The sequence below is a fragment of the Semicossyphus pulcher genome, unplaced genomic scaffold, assembly GCF_022749685.1.
Source record: "Semicossyphus pulcher isolate SPU_LCO1_2020_fin unplaced genomic scaffold, fSemPul1.0.p SCAF_3, whole genome shotgun sequence".
NCBI lineage: Eukaryota > Metazoa > Chordata > Actinopteri > Labriformes > Labridae > Semicossyphus > Semicossyphus pulcher.
The window spans coordinates 18,005,341-18,023,853 of record NW_027211704.1 but is presented as its reverse complement, the minus strand read 5'-3'; the positions used below and the strand labels follow the sequence as shown (position 1 = coordinate 18,023,853).

The 18,513-nt window shown below is 40.0% G+C and overlaps 1 protein-coding gene across 2 annotated transcripts; it reads right to left on the bottom strand.

Annotated features, from left to right (window-relative positions):
- Nucleotides 1-3,462: 3,462 nt before the first annotated feature.
- On the bottom strand, nt 3,463-18,168 carry suox (sulfite oxidase). 2 transcript variants are annotated; one of them, XM_069678945.1, is made up of 5 exons: nt 18,109-18,168; nt 9,361-9,431; nt 8,865-9,033; nt 6,815-7,087; nt 3,463-6,148 (listed from the first exon to the last, which is right to left on the bottom strand). In XM_069678945.1, the coding sequence occupies exons 2-5, from the start codon at nt 9,417-9,419 to the stop codon at nt 4,937-4,939; spliced, it is 1,713 nt and encodes a 570-aa protein (XP_069535046.1). In that variant the 5' UTR covers nt 9,420-9,431; nt 18,109-18,168; the 3' UTR covers nt 3,463-4,936. The 2 variants fall into 2 exon arrangements, with proteins under 2 accessions (XP_069535046.1, XP_069535045.1); XM_069678944.1 differs by lacking the exon at nt 18,109-18,168 and adding an exon at nt 13,266-13,326.
- Between the last annotated feature and the right edge of the window lie 345 nt (nt 18,169-18,513).

The window sequence follows — 18,513 nt, the reverse complement described above, 5'->3', positions numbered from 1 at the left end:
GACATAGGTTTGGTATGTTGTCAACAACATAGATCTCATTTTGTGTGATAAAAAATGTGCTTTCAATAGTAAACAAAATTATGAACTCACCACCAAAGTACATAATACAGAAGAAGAATGACGTGGCATCTAGCATCAGTTAGCAGGATGAAACCAACTGAGCCCCTAACCCTCCATTTCCAAGCGTAGAGATCATACAGATAGCTAGATAGATAGCTATCTATCTTTATCTATCTATCTATCTATCTATCTATCTATCTATCTATCTATCGATTATCTGTATGATCAGTGACCACTTAACAAGCAAAAAATGCTCAAGGCCATCTTTAGAGCCAGCTTTTTTATTTGTCCCTGCTGGGCTCCTGTTGAGACAGCTGATCTACTTGGCAGACTCCATGGATGGGGACTGTTCCCTCTGTAGATAAAAACAGTCCATTCTAAGGTAGAGACTTATTTTTGTCAGGTACATGCATGCATACGTCTCCCTAAATCTTACAAACTGGTCCTTAAAGCCCCTTTGAGCTCACTGCTTTGGATTTAAATCCATTAATTTACTGTAATTTAGTCTTAAAAACCCAGTTTCCATCAGCTGCAGCCCTAGCTAGCACCACCTAACGCTAGCTGCCTAGCATTAAAGACGGACTAGCAACTACCTTTAAATATGACGGACACCAGAAGTGAGTGATTGTGTGAGTTATGTTTATCAAGAGGCTAGACACATGAGTCCAATAAGAAGTTTCCGCTGGAGGTGTAAATAACTCTGGACTATTGTGTTGTTAAAGCGTTAGCTGTTGTGATCGGGGTGGGGAACAGAGAGGGGCTAAGAAATATACAAGCAGCCTTAATAAATACATGAAGCAGTAGAATTAAAAGATAAAAAGTTAAAAAATAACTAAAGTTATAATTCTTTTGTAAACATGTAACTGCTTTCAGCTAAATGGTGATGTTTTCTGGACCAGAAGAGTCCGCTGAGTGCGTTTGGTTTTCATGTCTGTATGGCTTTAAGTTTGAGCACAGGTGCAGATTAAAAAGGTGTTTTCAAACGGTTTATTCATGAAATGTCTCGTCTCATTAAACATTTGGAGCAGAAGGGGCAGTTGGCGGGTGCTCCTGTTGCTTTGAAGCTCTTCATTCCGAAACTGTAAATCTATTTTGCTTCAAAATCACATGTCTGCTGGCAGAGATATTTTCCTACATTTTGAGGGAATCATGAGTGTGGAGTGAGAATTACGGGCTAGAGGAGAATGTTTAGAAGGTTTTAAAGCTCCTCTCCACTCTAGCGATGACATCACCCACCCTAGACACAAACAGAGCTCATGACCAGAGGTGAGGGTTGGAACAAGGATTGACTGGTTCGCCTTCCAGCTCAGCTCCCTCCTAACCACGACAGTCCGGTACAATACCCTCAGCTGACACTGCACCAATCCTTCTGCCAATCTTGCGATCCATTTTAGTTTCATTCTTTGAGATGCTTGAACTCCTTCATTTGGGACAGTTACTCACTCCCCATCTGGATGGAGCAATCCACCCTTTTCCGGCAGGGAACCATGGCCTCAGACTCTGCGGTGCTGACTCTCATCCCAGCCGCTTCACACTCCGCTGTAAACTGCCCCAGTGCCTGCTGGAGCTAACAGTTTGATGAGGCCAACAGAACCACATCATCTGCAAAAAGCAGAGATGCAATTCTGAGGTCCCCAGATTGGACACTCTCCTCCCCCCGGTTATGCCTTGATATCCTGTCCATGAAAATCACAAACAGGATTGTGACAAGGGGCAGCCTTGGCAGAGGCCAACACCCACTGGGATTGTGTTTCACTTTGAACTAAGGATGCGGACAAAGCAAAGTTATACAGGTACCCCATATTCCTGCAGCACCCCCAATATGACTCCTCGGGGGAAAATGTTAGTAGGCCTTTTTCAAGTCCATAAAACACATGCAGACCAGATGAGCATACTTCTGTGACCTCCCTTGCAAGCTGCCCCTCCAAGAAATGCCACCTTAATATTGAGTTGATGATCATCATTTTTTCCCTTCTCAGATGAATAATATAAATTCAGATTAGTTTGCAGTTGTGTCGACTGAAATGTTGCTTTAAACCCAAAGAAATGTAAGAATCTACTAACTGAATGACGTTGTCGTAAAAGGTAACTAATAAAACTTGATTGCAACAGGATCACTGCAGACTGTTCTGGAAAGTCCTGGCATAAATGTTTCACTAGAATTATGTGAGAAAACAGCTGGTGTCAAGATGTATGGTGGAAACTTCAATAAAAACTTTCAAGTAAGGAGAGAAGTTACCTTTTATATACTGTCTATAATACAGCAGCCCGAATCAAAACCTGAAGACTTACACATACAGATGTTTTTTATTTTAAATACTTCTTTACTCCTTTAATTATTTTCAGACAGTCCTCTAACAGACATCGCCTGGCCATCCACATGCTGCACATTCCTCACTGCATCACAACAGAGATTAAAGCAAAGCTTTGCACTGCTTTGCATTTAGCACCAATGTGACACGATTCTCTGTCTTTGCTCACAAAGAAAGGCATGAAACCAAGAGTCAGCTTCATCTTCTTCCTTCGTACTGTGTATGTCATTTCTGTGACACAATCTTTGTTACTGACAATAAAATAAGGAACAGAAAGAAGGAACAACTTAGAAGTGGAATTAGTAAAGTCTATTTTTATGAGGTTGTTTCCGGCGTGTGACCAGCTCTCTGTATCCCAAACATCAAACCACTCTGAGCTTTAAATTGTCCGGTTTGACTCCACAAATGTTGTTTCTAAAGAGATTTTTGTTTTTTCCCTTTGCTTCTCGTCATTCCCTGCAGACACATTTACTCAAAGACGCATCGCCTAAAACCAACAGAATACATCAATTCTCTAAAAAGTCTGGGTCTACTCTGGGACCATATAAAATGTGTTTTCTGTGTCTGTTTGACGCATTTCTGCTCACCGCACTTTTAGTCATTTGTGACTCAAACATGGATCAGAAAGAAAAGCTTATAACAAACATGATTTCCAATAACTCCCAAACTGGGTCAGTGCCTGGATATAATAAACAAATGAATCCCAGTGCATCCATCATGCACCAATAACTCATAGACTTTATATTTAATCCCACTTCCTGTTGCATTCTGCTTTATCTGCAAACATTATTTGTCTTGTCATGGAACGACCCCTCCTCCTTAACACTAACTCGTCCTCCCTTCTTGCTCTCCTGGTCATCTTCCTGGCAGCTGCAACATCTTTGTTCACAGGATGCTGTCTGAGTCACTTCATATCCTGTTTCCTCTGTGACCAAAATGAGGTATCACAAACTAAAAGTAGGACAAGATGAGCGAAAACCTTCAGACAGCTTTTATAACTTAAATTGACTTAAATGCTGCAGAGGGCAAAATGACAAAATCCAGCAGAGGAGCCATGAAGCTGTTTATTATATGTTTTGAGCTGGTTTGCTTTTGATACGTTACACCTGCAACATTTATCAAATAAAGTGCCTGAACAAATTACTGATCCATTCATTTAGCAGAGAGAAGTTCAGCTTCCAAAAAAACAAGAAAATGCATCACTAACATGTGAGTGCACAGACTGTGTTTGTTGTAACGGAGCAACATCATCTTTTATGTCACCTCATTTATCCTGCGAGTCTTTTGTAATGACTCTTTCCCTTGAACATCGCGTGCACAAAGATCTGTTCCAACAGTAAAAAAAGAAAACAGCTCCTCAGAGACAGAAGTATGTCAGTGTAAAATTAGAGCTCTTTATTAATCATCCTCAACAACACTTAACAGTACATAGTGTAATGCAAGTGTTACTTGGCACGATACAAAGTTAGCAGCTTTGAGAAATTAGACTGTCAATATGACTCGAATGATTTTACATTGATATGACTGAATGTTTCCATGAACATTAGAAGCAAGCTTTTATTGTGGAGAACCTGCATAATTCAAACCAGTTCTAAAGACGGAAGATATTCAGGTAAACACACTTCTTACTACGACTGTGTTTACTTCTTAGAAGCCACAACTCAACTCTTTCAACAAAATTAGTCAGGCCTCTCCTTTCAAAGTGCCCGTCACACATCGCTTCAAAACTGTGGTTGAAAATACTTTAGCAGTGCATGTAAACACAGCCGACTTCAGCTACATCTCCACAGTGAGGCGTGTTGGTGCTTCATACCGCCTTGAAACAGGTCGACAAACTGAATGGCAAACAGAGGGGTCATAGTTCAGCTCTGATGTGCAAACCAAAAACAAGCATTGATGATCTAACCCACTGACAGCTTATCTTCAAACTTAGAAATGTTATCAAGCAGCAGCCACAGCCTCCGATAATCAAATGCTTACAGTGTTTTAAAACTTCAACTCTCTGTAAACCTCAGCTTTTGTCTTTTAAGTACCGTAGATCAAACACTCCATGCAGCTCCAGTACCCTTCATTTGTATTAATGATTCTCTAATAAACTGTTACCAAACCTAGCTTTATAAATCAGGATGCCTGTTAGTCACACAAGTAATCGGATACATTTTATACACTGTGCGCACATCGTCAGCATTGAGAACGTCAACACTGATTACAAAAATAAATCTTCTTTTCCACAAAGTCTCAGATGAACTGAATCACATGTTCCTTTAAGTATCAAGTAGTGTAAGTGAATCCTCACTGTATAAAACTGGACATGTTTTGGTTTGGTCATTTACAGCCTTTAGCTGTGTTGAAGTTGTGCAGCGCTGAAAATCCCTCAAATCTCACACGCAACATGTTTGCATAAATACCTTAAAAAAACCTGCTGTATTTGTTGTGTTTCTTCAAAAGTCTCCTATTTAACTGCTTTGTTCTCTTCATCAGTGATGTATTTAAGACAACGTCCTCTCTGACCACTTAGTGTCAAGAATCAACCTTTGGATTTTTCACTGAGTTTACTCCTCGCTCTAGTCCTCTCTGATCTTCACCGTCACTCTGTGCCAAGCGTTACTCAGCACGCCTCGCAGGTTCCAGATGGGAGGGACCGTGTCCGGCTGCATGTTGTAACTATTGTCCACCGCTTTGCAAACGATCTCCAGCTCCTGAGCCTCCGGAGGAAGAGGAGCCGTCACTTCCCACAGCTTCCACGCCCAGGCTCGTCCCGGTGGGGGCGAGGGTTCGGGTGCCAGTCCCTTCTCACTGCCCCTCAGCTTGGCCACCTGCCACGTCTTCCCTCCGTCCACAGAGACGTCCACACGCACCACCTCCCTGCCCCCGCCGCTCCAGGCGTAACCTTTCACTGTCACCTCCTCAGCACTGCGATCCACCACGGCGCCGTCTGCCGGTGTAGTGATCGCTGACTGAATGGGCAGCTCCTGGATGGCCGGAGCCGACTTGAAGTCCACCGTGTCCCAGTCAGTCCCGGGGGAGAAGCCTTTGTAGTCGTTCTGCTGCCAGTGGCTGCTGCTCTCATCTGCACTTACGATGATCTTCCCCAGCCATTTAACGTTACGTGCACCCACTGTGCCGGGCACCACAATGCGGACAGGGTAACCATGGTCGGCAGGGAGATCCTCGCCGTTCATTTCATAAGCTAGGAGCACATCCCCTTCCTCGCTCACGGCCTTGTTCAGAGGGATGGAAGCGCCGTACGTCGTCCCTGTCACGTCTTTGTCCAATCCTTCAAACTGAACGTGACACGCCCACTGAGCCACATCAGGTGCATAACCAGCCGCCAGCAGCACGTCCCTGAGCCTCGCTCCACTCCATGTAGCGTTACTGATGGCAGCGATGCCCCAGTTCAGTCCTTTCACCTGCTTCACCTTGTTCATCTCTGAGCGCCGGTTACCTGCACACTGCAGCGTGGCTGTGACGGTGTGTTTAGGGAACCGAGACTTCAGTTCTTCTAAAGATAGCGTCAGCACTCCTCCAGGTAGTCCCTCCACCTGCAGCTGATAGGAAGCCGGGTCCACCTGAGGAACTGGCAGGTGGTTTCTTTTGAAGAAGATAGCAGACGGGGTGATGTAGCTGTCTGAGAGGATTTCAGGAGGCGGCTCGGCGTTGAAAGGTTTAAGGCTGTTGATGCGCAGAACAGGGTGACGCTTAGGGTCCGAAGAGTAAGGGTCAGATGATTTAACAGTCTGCTGCTTCTTTTGGTCCTCTGCACTCAGCTCACCAACCTTCAACCACAGACACAAAACTTTCATGCTTACTTTAATCGAAAAATGTTCTGTTTCTATTACTCGTAGATTAAGCAAGTTGTTTAATGGGGGAGGTGTTATTAAGTGTAATGTGACTGAGGTTAAAGAACTTACAAGAAATGTTTATTTTTTTTATAACTTGGGTTATAATTCCACAGCTCCACGCCATAAGTTTTTATCAGTACGCAACAAAGCCGCCTCTAAATCATGGGGACAATTCTAAATCAGGTCCAAGTGCGCAATAAACAGGATCACTGTGTGCAGAACAACAGATAGTAAAGTTGGTCAATGTTAAACTATAAACTGCGATGGGTGTTAACAACCATCAGACTGAGCAATAGTTAACTTTTGGCTTCAAAATAAGTTTGGGTGGTTTGTTCTTATATTTGTTGTATTTTGCAGCCAGCGTGGAGCTGTGGAAGTTGTGCACTGTGTATGTGGCACTGTTAAGTTTCAAAGGGATTCATGATGGTTGACAGTGGACACAGACTTAAGGTTTGCAGTATGTTTCAACTGCAAACATCTAAACATAACAGGATGCAGTGTTTGGAACATGCAGTGTGTTAAAGGACAGTTCGATGGAACTTGTTGCCCCCTCTGAAAAACCAGCTAAATTATCAACAGAAACCAAAACAGTCGTCGCACCTTATACTCTGAGAGGATTTCAAGCACGTGCTCCTGGCTGTGTACAGCGTACAGCGCCCAGAAGGGTTCAAGAGCTCCTCCTGCCGCCAGCAAGATTTTATCCCCACCCGGATGCATGGCCACAAACTCTGTGATGTCATAGACGCTGCCTTTGTAAGTGACCCACACACCATTTTCCAGCGAGCGGTGACTGGTGACCTCTTCCTGGGTGAAGATGGGGAGAGTTGAGGTCTTCTCTATGGTCTGCACTTGGACGGTGTCTGACTGCTCGGCCTGCAGCGAAGAGAAGATTACATGTACAGGAAAACTGATCAAACCGTATTATAGGAATAATTAAAATTCTCATAGAAATAACAGAGATGACAAAATAAAAATAACCTCCAGATTGTTTTATAAATGGTTTAAGGTGCAGCCCTTCTACTTGCTATGAGGCCTCAATTGTGCAGACAACACATGTTGGTGACCCTGTTTGTCAAAGAGCAACATGTTCCTGACCTGTTAATGATTTTTTTTTAACATTCTTTGAGTTTTTCTTTGAAGTAGAAGAGACGGGAGCAAATTACATGTACAGATGTACAAATACATGTAAATAAATACACCTGGTGACACTACTACTATACTACTAGTTTTACTTTACCAATAAAAGCAGCAACATAGTGTATAAACAGACATTCTGCAGCATAACTGTGTTAATTATTCACACAATGATGTCGAGGAGCTGCACTGCTGCTTGGTTAATGTTTCCAAACTGGACGGTTCTGAACGTAGAATAAGTAGTTCCGGTGAGATGCCAGGGTCATGAAACCAAAAAGTTTTACCCTACAAAAACAACACGTAGGCAATGGTGATCCATTTTCAACACAAAATCCACCTAGGATTTCATTTACTGTGCCGTTCTTTTGGCACTATTTTCTCTCTTGAACAATCCAGTATCACTACGCCTGCTGCAGGCCGGTTTCTCAGGTAAAACAACCTAGTAGCCGTTTCACGTTGATTCTGACGGTTTTGTGTCATCGTTGAAGTAAACATGTCGGACTATGAAAGTGATGAGGAGGATCAAAGGGCACGATCTGTGTTTTTTCCTAACTACTGCCAGGAAAATCACAAATACGCACCGTTTAGACATTTATTTTCCTTAGCTACCAAAAGTTACCAATTCCAGCATGTTCTCTTAGAAACAGCTGATGGATCACGTCACCTGAGAAACAGACCTGCCGCAGGCTTGGTGTTACTGGATTTGACAAGAGAGAAAATGAAATCCTAGGACGATGATTTTCTATAAAAAATAGATCACCATTTCCTGCGTGTTGTTTTTGTAGGGTAAAACTTTTTGGAACTACTTATTCTATGTTCAGGAACCGGACAGAACTCCAACCACGGGACTCGGGGATAAGCTAATAGCTTTGCATCCACTACGCTACGAGCAAGTATTTCATACGACTTAGTGTCCAAAAATCCGAACTATCCCTTTAAAGACATGTTTGCTCTATATTGCTTTCTAAGAAGTGAACTGCAATATCTCTACGTTTGAGTTCTTGAATATAATTAAAATTATAAAATTATAATTTTTAATTTATTATAAAAAGTAATTCTGGGGAGCAGATGTCACAATCTGTTTCAGATTTTTTCACTTTAAACTGTGAGTCACATGAAATGCGGGAATAAAATGAGCTGATGCTGTGAAGACTGTCCTCGCTGCAAATAGCAAAACACCATAAAAGGGTGCCACTGAGAGGGAACACTGCTAAATGTATCTACCTCAAGTTAAATCCAATGACACTGTGCGTCTCTAGATCAACACAGGACTGAAGCAAGTCTAATGTACCCGGCTGCAACTATATTTCTTATAAAATATACTATTGATTATTGTTGTCTCAGATGTTTAAAATTGCCCATCAAACGCCCATCACAACTTGTTAGACAGTCACAGTCATGTCTCTTTATTGTTGGACTACAGTTAAAAAACATGTTTAACTGCCTTAACTTGGTCTTGGCGCTATAAAAGCTAATTAATCATTTATTTTCCCCACTGATTTTATGTGTTGCCGACCTTGTGGTGGTGGAGGCCATAAGCCAGCACAGCACCCGTCCCAGCCAGCAGTCCGGCCACCGCATGTCTCCAGCTGGGCCCGTGAGCTCGCTGGTACGATCTCTGGTCCTCACTGCTGCTGCTCCAGAGACGAACTGCACACGAGGCCACTGCAGGGGCTACTTGATGCCTGTGAAATTAAACAAAATCTTTTACACATCTGTTCACAGCTAGCAGAGATCGTCAGGATTTAAATAAACCTGTATGTTTAAGAATAACTACACGACTGGTGTATTCACAACGTATAAAATAAAGGATACAACAGGGATGAACACCATTTGTCAGATTATGTTGTCAACAAAAATGTATCAGAGAATGTTTGAAATATCAGATTGTGTTGTCTGTTTAAGTGTCCTACGTTTACCTGTGACCTCTGACCTGTGTGAAACTCAGACAGCACTGAACCAGTCTGTCAGTGGCAGGCACAAAAGAAGCCCATTATGTTTTAATGGATTACCTTTGCGTGTTGAGAGGGCCAAATCGAATCAGGCTGTGGCAGCGTCTGAGAAGCAGCATTGCACTGATGTTCTGGGAGTTGAGTTGAAAAAAGAAAAAAACATCAGTTAAACTTTATAAAGCGTCATTAACATGTTTTCTTTTGCCGAGCAGACTGTGACTAAAAATGATTGTTTTATACCAACAGTGGAAAGTTAAATTCCACACACACCAGCAGTTTATTCACTTATTAAACCTTTACTTAAAATCTTGAGGAAGCATTTTCAGTGAGGTTGAGGTAAAATTAGAAAAACATACACAAAGAATAACATTTCAGACAATTCTGCTGTGAGTTGCAAAATTTCCAAGTGCAACAACGGAAAGAAGTTTTCCCAAATGTCGTGTTTGCGTGTGGGACTTGGAGCATGAGCCAATCAGTTGAACTAGTAATATTAGGACAATAGGGACCAGCTTTATAGGGACGTGATATTAGATGGTAAGATACCAGTAAAGGCTCTAAAAATAAATAGAAACCAATGCCTGTGTCACGTTTTACTGTTAGTGATGCCCGACAAACGTTTTTTCTTTTTAATACAGGAAGCAATGACGAGTATCAGTCATCAGCAATTAATAGGGATGCACGATATTATCGGCATGTTATTGGTATCGGCTGATATTGGCTTAAAAAAATCGGATATCGGCCAACACAGCAATATCCGCCGATATAAATAACCGATAAAATAATGGGCTGTTGCATACTTGATTAAATCCCTGACCTCGGCGCAATGTCCCCGGCGTGAAGAAGACCTGGGCGGCGCAGCGTGATGACGTCACGTGTGTCTACCTGCAGCATGAGAGAGTCAGAAGCCAAAATGTCCGTGGTGTGGAAGTTTTTCAATGTGTCTGAAATAGATAGCAAAACTGCTATTTGCAATGACTGCTCAGCTTCAGTGATGCGAGGAGGAGCCAAGGCAAAGTCTTTCAACACTACAAACTTGATTAACCATCTCAAGACCCGTCACCCCGACCGTTGTAACAAATGTGATGAGAGTATCACCATTATACTGTATGCTAATTCCAATACAGAAGAGAGTTGATGATCTCTGCAATTAGGTGTGTGGGAAAAAAATATCGTTATTGGTATCGGTAATCGGCTAAATGAGTTGTAAAATATCGGCATATCGGATATCGGCAAAAAATCCAATATCGTGCATCCCTAGCAATTAATCTTTATCCAGCTGTTGAAGCGTGGAGGCAGCGGTAGGCCTATGTCTATCAGATCTCTATAATCCAGGACTGACAAGAGGACCACTTCAATTTCCCCGTTCACACAGAGCATAAGGCCAACATGACATGAGAGGGATCTACAATGTGCAAAAACTTTGTTCAATATTGCGATGACGTGATAAATAAACATGTATTTATATGAGCTTTCAGTCCTTATGTCTCTCTGCTGTTCAGCATGTAACACAGTTTCAATGTGTGTCACTCCAGAGTAAAAAAAATATCACAATACAAGTGTAGTTTTTTTCACCAATAGGATATACCACTGTTTGACATCCCAGCACTGTAATGAATACACTTTAAAAAGCAGCAATTTTATATAATTCTCTCTACAGACTGGTACAAGCCAGCTAGCATATCTCGATTATGTTTGGTGTCTTTATGACATGTGTGCTATGAGCATCTCTTCACCTGCATTAAAATGACACCACATGTTCAAGTGACCTCTCGTAACATGAATACTATATCTGAGCGCTGACGGTTTAACTGAAGAATAAACTTTGTTGCTCATCTGAGTCTTTTTAGTGGCCCAACAACGACTATTACTATTCCGTTTTTCAAAATAAAAGCACACAGATTCTACAGGTTGGGGACCACATACAGCATAAACATTTTACTAGCATTTGGCTTTCCCATCTAGATTACTCTACATGTGTGTTTAAGCATTCAGCAGATCATGTGCTTGTACCAGCAGGTAGAGGAATGTGCAAATATAAAAGTTAAGATTAGCTTGCAAATGCCTGTACCAGTACTAGTTAATAATAAAGGCTATATTTGCTAGGACACAGTGAGCAGACATAAAAACAAACCTGCCCCTGTGAGTATGCTTTTCTATTTGAAGGCTAGGTACTGTGTCCACTGAATATTTCAGCATCAATCACCATGCCTGCTTTATCTCTCTTTACAGCCAACATGTGTTTTTGTTAAGATGACCAACTGAACGTTTAAACGGTTCAACTCCTACTAAACTGTCCAACCAGCAGTGACTTCAACCTTCAAAAGGAGCCAACCAGCTCAGGGGGAGTGGACAGACGAGGGCTGAGCTTCAGTGCACTCCTCTGTAACCACAGAGACATTATCATCAAACACAGAGACACCGAGAAACTTACTTAACCTTATTTCTAGATAACTGGAAAGTGTTATTTAACATGACTTTGTCTTCGTCTGTTGGCAATATGTTGGCATTTTGACTTAAAGGAGAAACGTTATGACTCAGTTATAACTCCTGCCTCAATCATGTTTGTGTAGGGCGGCTTTATGAGGATAGATCTGTGGCTGGGCGACCAAAAGCAGAAGCACAAACTTTCCATGAAAAAGAAAATAACACCACTGTGATGTAAAACAGAAATGCTGTAAGCCGTGTGGCGTATGTACTTAAATGTCACACATCAAATGACAGGTAGCATCTGTAGTAGCTCTACTTTATCAATCAATTACAGCTCTGTTGTCACCTTCATTAAGATTACTCTGTGTTATCTTCAACCAGCTTTCACTGAGGCAGCATGCCGGTCAGCAGCCTAGGTACTAATTGAACTCTGAAAGGTCAGAAGGTGAAGAGTAAATCTCTTACTGTTTTTATAGTCTCGCTAATAGTTTACTAAGAGAACCAACTGCTTGACTGCAGGAATAATTAACCTGCTATCACAATAGTCAGAGTAAGACCTGCATGGAGGCTTACAAAGTTAATAGAGTTACAGTCCAGACTTTATAACACGTACAGTGGCAGATAGAGTACATTTTAAATTTAAAAAACTATAATGAGGCATCTTAGTTTATAAATGCTTATATTATAAACAGTATTATATTATAAGCCTCTATTTAAGCTTCTGTTTTTAGTCATGCAGTCATGTTTACCTTGCCCTTTTCATTTAATTTATGACAAACCTGATGTTTGTGGTGCACAACAAGGACAAGGACTTTATGATCAGTTTCACCTTCCTTAGTGCATTAATGAATAACTAAAAATAACGACTTCAGAAATTGAGAAAGTTCCAGCTCCCTAAACTGCAAGTTTATTGACCACCTGCCATTGTTTCTCTTCAGGCTTCAGGCATGATGGATGAACAGTATTTCTAACAAGCATATTTGAAGGAGTGTGTGCACATATGTAAATACTTTACATATGTTACATTTAGAAAAACAATTCCTTGATTTATTTTCATGAATATTTTTTGTAAGTTGATAATATTTTGGCAACAGACATGGTAAAAGTAAACGTTAAGCAATGAATATCCTCTAGTTATCAGTGCCATCTTTTTATATCTGCGGACAATGTTAAACCACCGAGCATTTACCTAGAAAATTCTGAAGGGAAATTTAGTCTTTTAAATGTTAGCTTAACTACATGAAGAGCCATAGGAAATCACGTTTTCTTTTTTACAAGATTCAAATGGTGAAACGTTTAACTGTCGTGCTGCACCATTTAAGGACGAAATGTAACGTTAGCTAGCTGCGTTAAATCAGACATTGAAGGGTTTCATCACCATCAACATCACTGCTAACTAAGTTGGCTAACCTTCAAGTTAGCTAGCCTTCCACTGGTAGCAATCCTGTCACAATCTAACCACTCGTTCACATATGTTCACACGCAGAATACACGTTAATGATTCAGCCCCTTCCTCTTAAATAAACTAAACTACTCACTTCTGTTGTGTCGGTCCCCTGCTTGAACTCACTTACTCCCACGATGTATTATTGAATCAACTACGTTGCACAACTCCAAGCAACCAGCGAGGTGCGTTCAAAAAACCTCGTTCTAATTTGCCTCTGACTCATGTTTTAAGCTTCACAGCCTCTCTACAGGAAAGGCGAGGTCAGTGTTAGCGATTAAAGTACATCACCTGTCCGTGAAAAACATCTCAAGGACGGAAAAAACCGTTTGGATGAGCTGAGCTATAGTGAATAAATAATTAATCAATCTTACGGATAATGAACAAGGCTACTGGAAATCTCTTAAACGCAACACAATAGTTGTCTTGGTAAGGTTAGCAGTTTCAGTCAAGGCATATTTTATTAGGGATTTTTAATTTGTAACTAATTAATTTATCATTATTACCTCTGGAAAACAACTTCAGGGTTACTAGGTTGTGAAAACTCCACTGACCGCCGGTCCATTTAAACTTTTGGCTAACTTCAGTAAAATCTGTCTGAAAATATCTGAAAATTATTAAGCAGTAATGAATGCAGTTAATAATATTTGTTATTTAGCATTTATTATTTCATTATTTTCTCATGGTTAATAACGAATTACTAAGCTCCTTGTTATTCACCGTTAGTTAACAGCGATTGTGTGTTTCATCTTATACTTATTATATACGTTGATACCATAGACTGAATTGATACTTGTGTCCATACGTATGGGTATTTCACAAGTCCATACGTGTCAGTTTCCATCTAGCATTTTGACTAAAATTGTTTGAAACAACAAATTAACCAAAACTGTGTATTTTTGCAATACAGCAATGCCCCATTTTTTTTTTTTATAGCTCTGCGTCTTTTGCAGGTATTAAATTCTCTGAACAAACCCTGAATGCACCATCATATACACGATTTACATACAGTAATTGATCAACGTGCATAGGAAATTTGCTCTAAAGGTTTCGATAAATCACAACGTTGTCAACAGATTGGGGACTATGTGTTAAGTACAAATAGAGTAAAACCAGACCCACTCAGACAGACCTGATCTTCTCTCCTGGAAAAAAGAAACTTAGATTTTTGTATATTATTACGTTTGTTGAGTTAAAGGAGAGCATCAGTGTTCTTTCCGGCTGGCATCAATATTATCAACTTTTTGCTCTGGCTAATTGCAGGTTTATAAAGTAGATAGGTGGGTGGAAATATTGCAATTTCACCATAGATATTTTTGAAAAAAGTGAAACAGTGTTTAATAGATAAAGAATACAAAATCAGCAGCAACAAAAATAAATATGTGCATAACAATATGATAATAACTAAACCTTAATGCAATATATAGTCACAGTGTTTGATTTGTGTTGCTTTGGAGAAAAACATATGAGTAAATCCACGGTCAAAATAAGGCCTACATTTCCCATAAGACCCTGTTTTTAAAACTACCATGGCTGTTGCAAAAGCAAAGCCTCTTCTGCACCTTAAGGACCTGTATGTAGAGAGCAGTACAAGGTAGCCGCAAATCTTTAGTTTCTAGCTTAATTATATGTACGAAACTCATTTGCTCCATTTCCTCCAGAGATAAACAGTGTGTTCTTGTCTAGTGTTATACAGCACTCTTCTTGTTTTTAATTTTACATTGAAGTATATATATATTTAAAAAATGTATGCAGTGAAGATTTATTAACATCAAAATGTTACACAATTTACCTTTAACTTAAACCTACAAAGTCGCTACTGGTGAAGAGGAAGAAATGTAGATAGAATTACACATCTCGAAGATATTTCACACTCAAGCTCTTAGTGTCCTCCCAAATGCCTGTCTTCAGTAGCACTGATGTATCAGAGATGAGGAAAACTTATTTCAAACTTTGAACAAAACAAATGGTTCTTATACTAAGCTAGCCACACAGTTCACTTCGGTGTCTTCTCTTTCAATTTTCACAACATTTTTTTTTGCCTGTGCTGCTTGTCACATATTTGAGAAGTAGAACATTACAGCAGAAGTGTAGTATTTCTACTATATGGAACAGAAAACATGTCATTATGTGGCTTAGGGTTTCCCTTGTTTACATTTTTGCCAGTGTGAGCCGTACCATGTTTGGGGAATTAAGTAAAAGCGCCCTGAGACACATAGTGAGACGGGTTTGTGTTTCTAAAACCACAGATTCACCGGACTGTGCTGTCTGTGCTTTGATTAATATATTTTCAACATTCATGGTTTTTGTATGCAGCAGGTTTTAATGAAAGTTACAGTAAAAAGCAAGTTTTTTTTTCTGGAATGTCCAGCTTTCTAAGTTGTCTTTGTTATGTGTTGGTTTTCTCCTGTGCCCTAGCTGCCTGCTCACACCTTCATGAACATCATGTTGATCATTGAAACATTTCCAGACAAAACAGTCCCTTAGGCTCACAGGTAAGGGGAAGATCTGTCTGACATTTACACATAAAGAAAGCTAACAGGCCAGTAGCAGTCAGACTTTACACACACACACACACACACACACACACACACACACACACACACACACCTTAAATACATATTTGTTTAAGAGAAATGGTATGCAGTTGGGTGCAATCTGTTGATGTAATAGCAGTAAATGTCATGAAAGAAAGTGTTATGAATGTTAAAAAGGATGGATATTTCCCCTTTGTGTAAATGTTTAACACAATCTATATTAGAATCATCATGTACCACTACCAATGTGTAGTTAGTGCATCATGAAAGGATTTCTGTTTGGTTTTGGTAATGTTTAATTGTGTGTAAAGTTCATTGCTCAGGGTGTTGATCAGTGTTTCAGGCTGACCACAAGAAAAACAAAAATAATCCCACAGAAATTCACAGAAGAGAAAGCGAAGGCAGGCCTTTGCAGAGCATGTTAAGTATTTGCTCTTAAAACTAATGTACATGTAAACCCCGTCACTTACTGCGCATGTGCAACGTTAACGCTGCTTCCCACAATGCACCGGTTCAAACTGCCAGTCTCGCGGTACATCCACAACATTACGTTTTGTCAAAGATCGTCTACTCAAAGACCAACTTCGAAGTTGTTTTTGTAAACCAATTTTTAGCTTTTAAGCTTAAACTGCCACACATAATTCTGTTCAAACCAACAGGGACGTCATTAATTTAGATCCTACAAAGAGGTGGATCATAGGCAGCAAATGTGAACAGGAAATGTAATCATTCTACACATTTACTGCTGATTTTACTGCTGTATTTTCTTATTCTTACATCAGTCTCATCAGCTTTCTGTGCACTCTCACTGGACCCAAACTCCACAGGGAGACCTCAGACTCAGCAGAAAACAGCGACGGGGAGGCGTCAGGACAGATCACACAGATGTGGTCATTGTGTAAATATGGTCATATTGGTCTGTTATTTGATAGTTGCCTAGGAAAGATTGGTTGAATAAGCAGTAACCTACAGGGGGGCTAGAGGGAGCGAGAGAGAAAGCGCTGAAGCTCTGATGATGTAAACTCAGATGTTTTCATCAGCTATATTTATGTAGATAGAAAAACATACGTGATGTGACCGTTGCTTGTGGCTTGCATGCACAAATACATGTGTGGACTTTTAAAAGTTGTAGTTGTTATTTCTTTAGTTGATAGCATCATTGTAGTAAATGTAAAATCACACAAACATATTAATATAAGTCTACTACTAAATATAATGTTGATACAGGCATTTGGTTATCTCATCAATTATTTATTGACTCAGATTTTCATCTGAATTTTGTGCAACCAAGTGTTTCCCATTACATAAAATGTTGATCACTGCGGGTTACAATATATGAGGTATTCTGAGGAAAATTGTCATATGAGTGAAGAGAACAGCATCATACAAAATCATACTCATATTCAAGATCATTTTCTCGAGATAATTTACTGTTATCCTGTCCTGTTTTTCCCCTGATCGCACTTTTCATTGAGCTTAACAGTAAAAAAATTTCACACACAATTCAAACAGATATTCATCACAAAGTTAAAAAATATATATATATATGTATTATTAAATAAAAAAATATATCGTAAAATATAAAAGTCCAGTTATCATAAAATACACATCATTATGTACCACAAAACAGTTGTGGCTTCACATTTTTCCCACATTAAAAAAATAATTCAAAACGATATGAAGCATAAAGGTCAGAAACGTAATAAACGTGAAGCTTAAATATGAGCACAACAAAAGAAAGATCTACAGTATAAGTTGTGATAGCCTCATAATTATCAGCAAATTCTGCCAGCTGCTTTTTCTTCTTAATCATGTAAAAAAAAAAAACAAGACAATGCAAAGGTGGTTATCATCTGTACATGTTCTTACCTATATTTGAACCAAATGCTCATTAGACCAGTGGTTATCAACTGGTCTCGCCTCAGGACCCACCACCACCTTCTTAGTGACAAATCACGACCGAAATTTCAGATTTTTCAACCACTTAAATTTATTTAAAGAAAAATGGTGCAGTTTGGATTTGAGACTGAACGTATCAGTCACAGTCTGTCAACTTCACAAAACGAAACAGTATAATAGTCAAGCAGAATGGTGGCAGCGCATGAGGGGAATACATTGCTTCGACAGAAATATGCTTAAAAACTGCAACATAAATGCAACCACTGTGGGACACATCAAAGGAAACCCATGTCCTTCAAAATAAAAGCGCAGCATAGACTTTTTGCCACAACTTTTTTTTTGCAAGCACCCCGTGACCCACTGAAAACAGCTCCGCGACCCACCTTTGGGTCCCTACCCACCAGTTAAGAACCACTGCATTAGACAACGTTTATTCTGAGATTAGAGCACTTTTTTTTTTTCGTGAGCAGCAGGTTACCACACCACTGATGTCTGGCTCACCAGATTTCAAACTGCTTGTTTTTCTTAAAGGGTGTTTGGTCCACAATGTTGTTCCTGAAGAGTCTAGAAAACACCAAAAACAGAGAGAGGAACCATCACTCATTCAGTCAGAATAATTCAGTGAAACTTAAACAAGCTATAATTATGAATGATTTATCTGTAAGAATATGACTAGAAATGTCTTTACTAACGAATGGTGCACTTATTTATGCTCACCTCACGGTTTCAATGGAGGGGTTATTAGAGACCAACTGGAGCAAATTGGATGTTGAAGCATCAGTGATCTTACCGTGACTCAGGCTGTGAAATGCAAACAAACAAACTCATGAATGTGCACTGTATCAGTCTCCAATTTTGCACTGCTGGGTCGTACCTTACTTCATTATTAAAGTTTACTGGCACTGT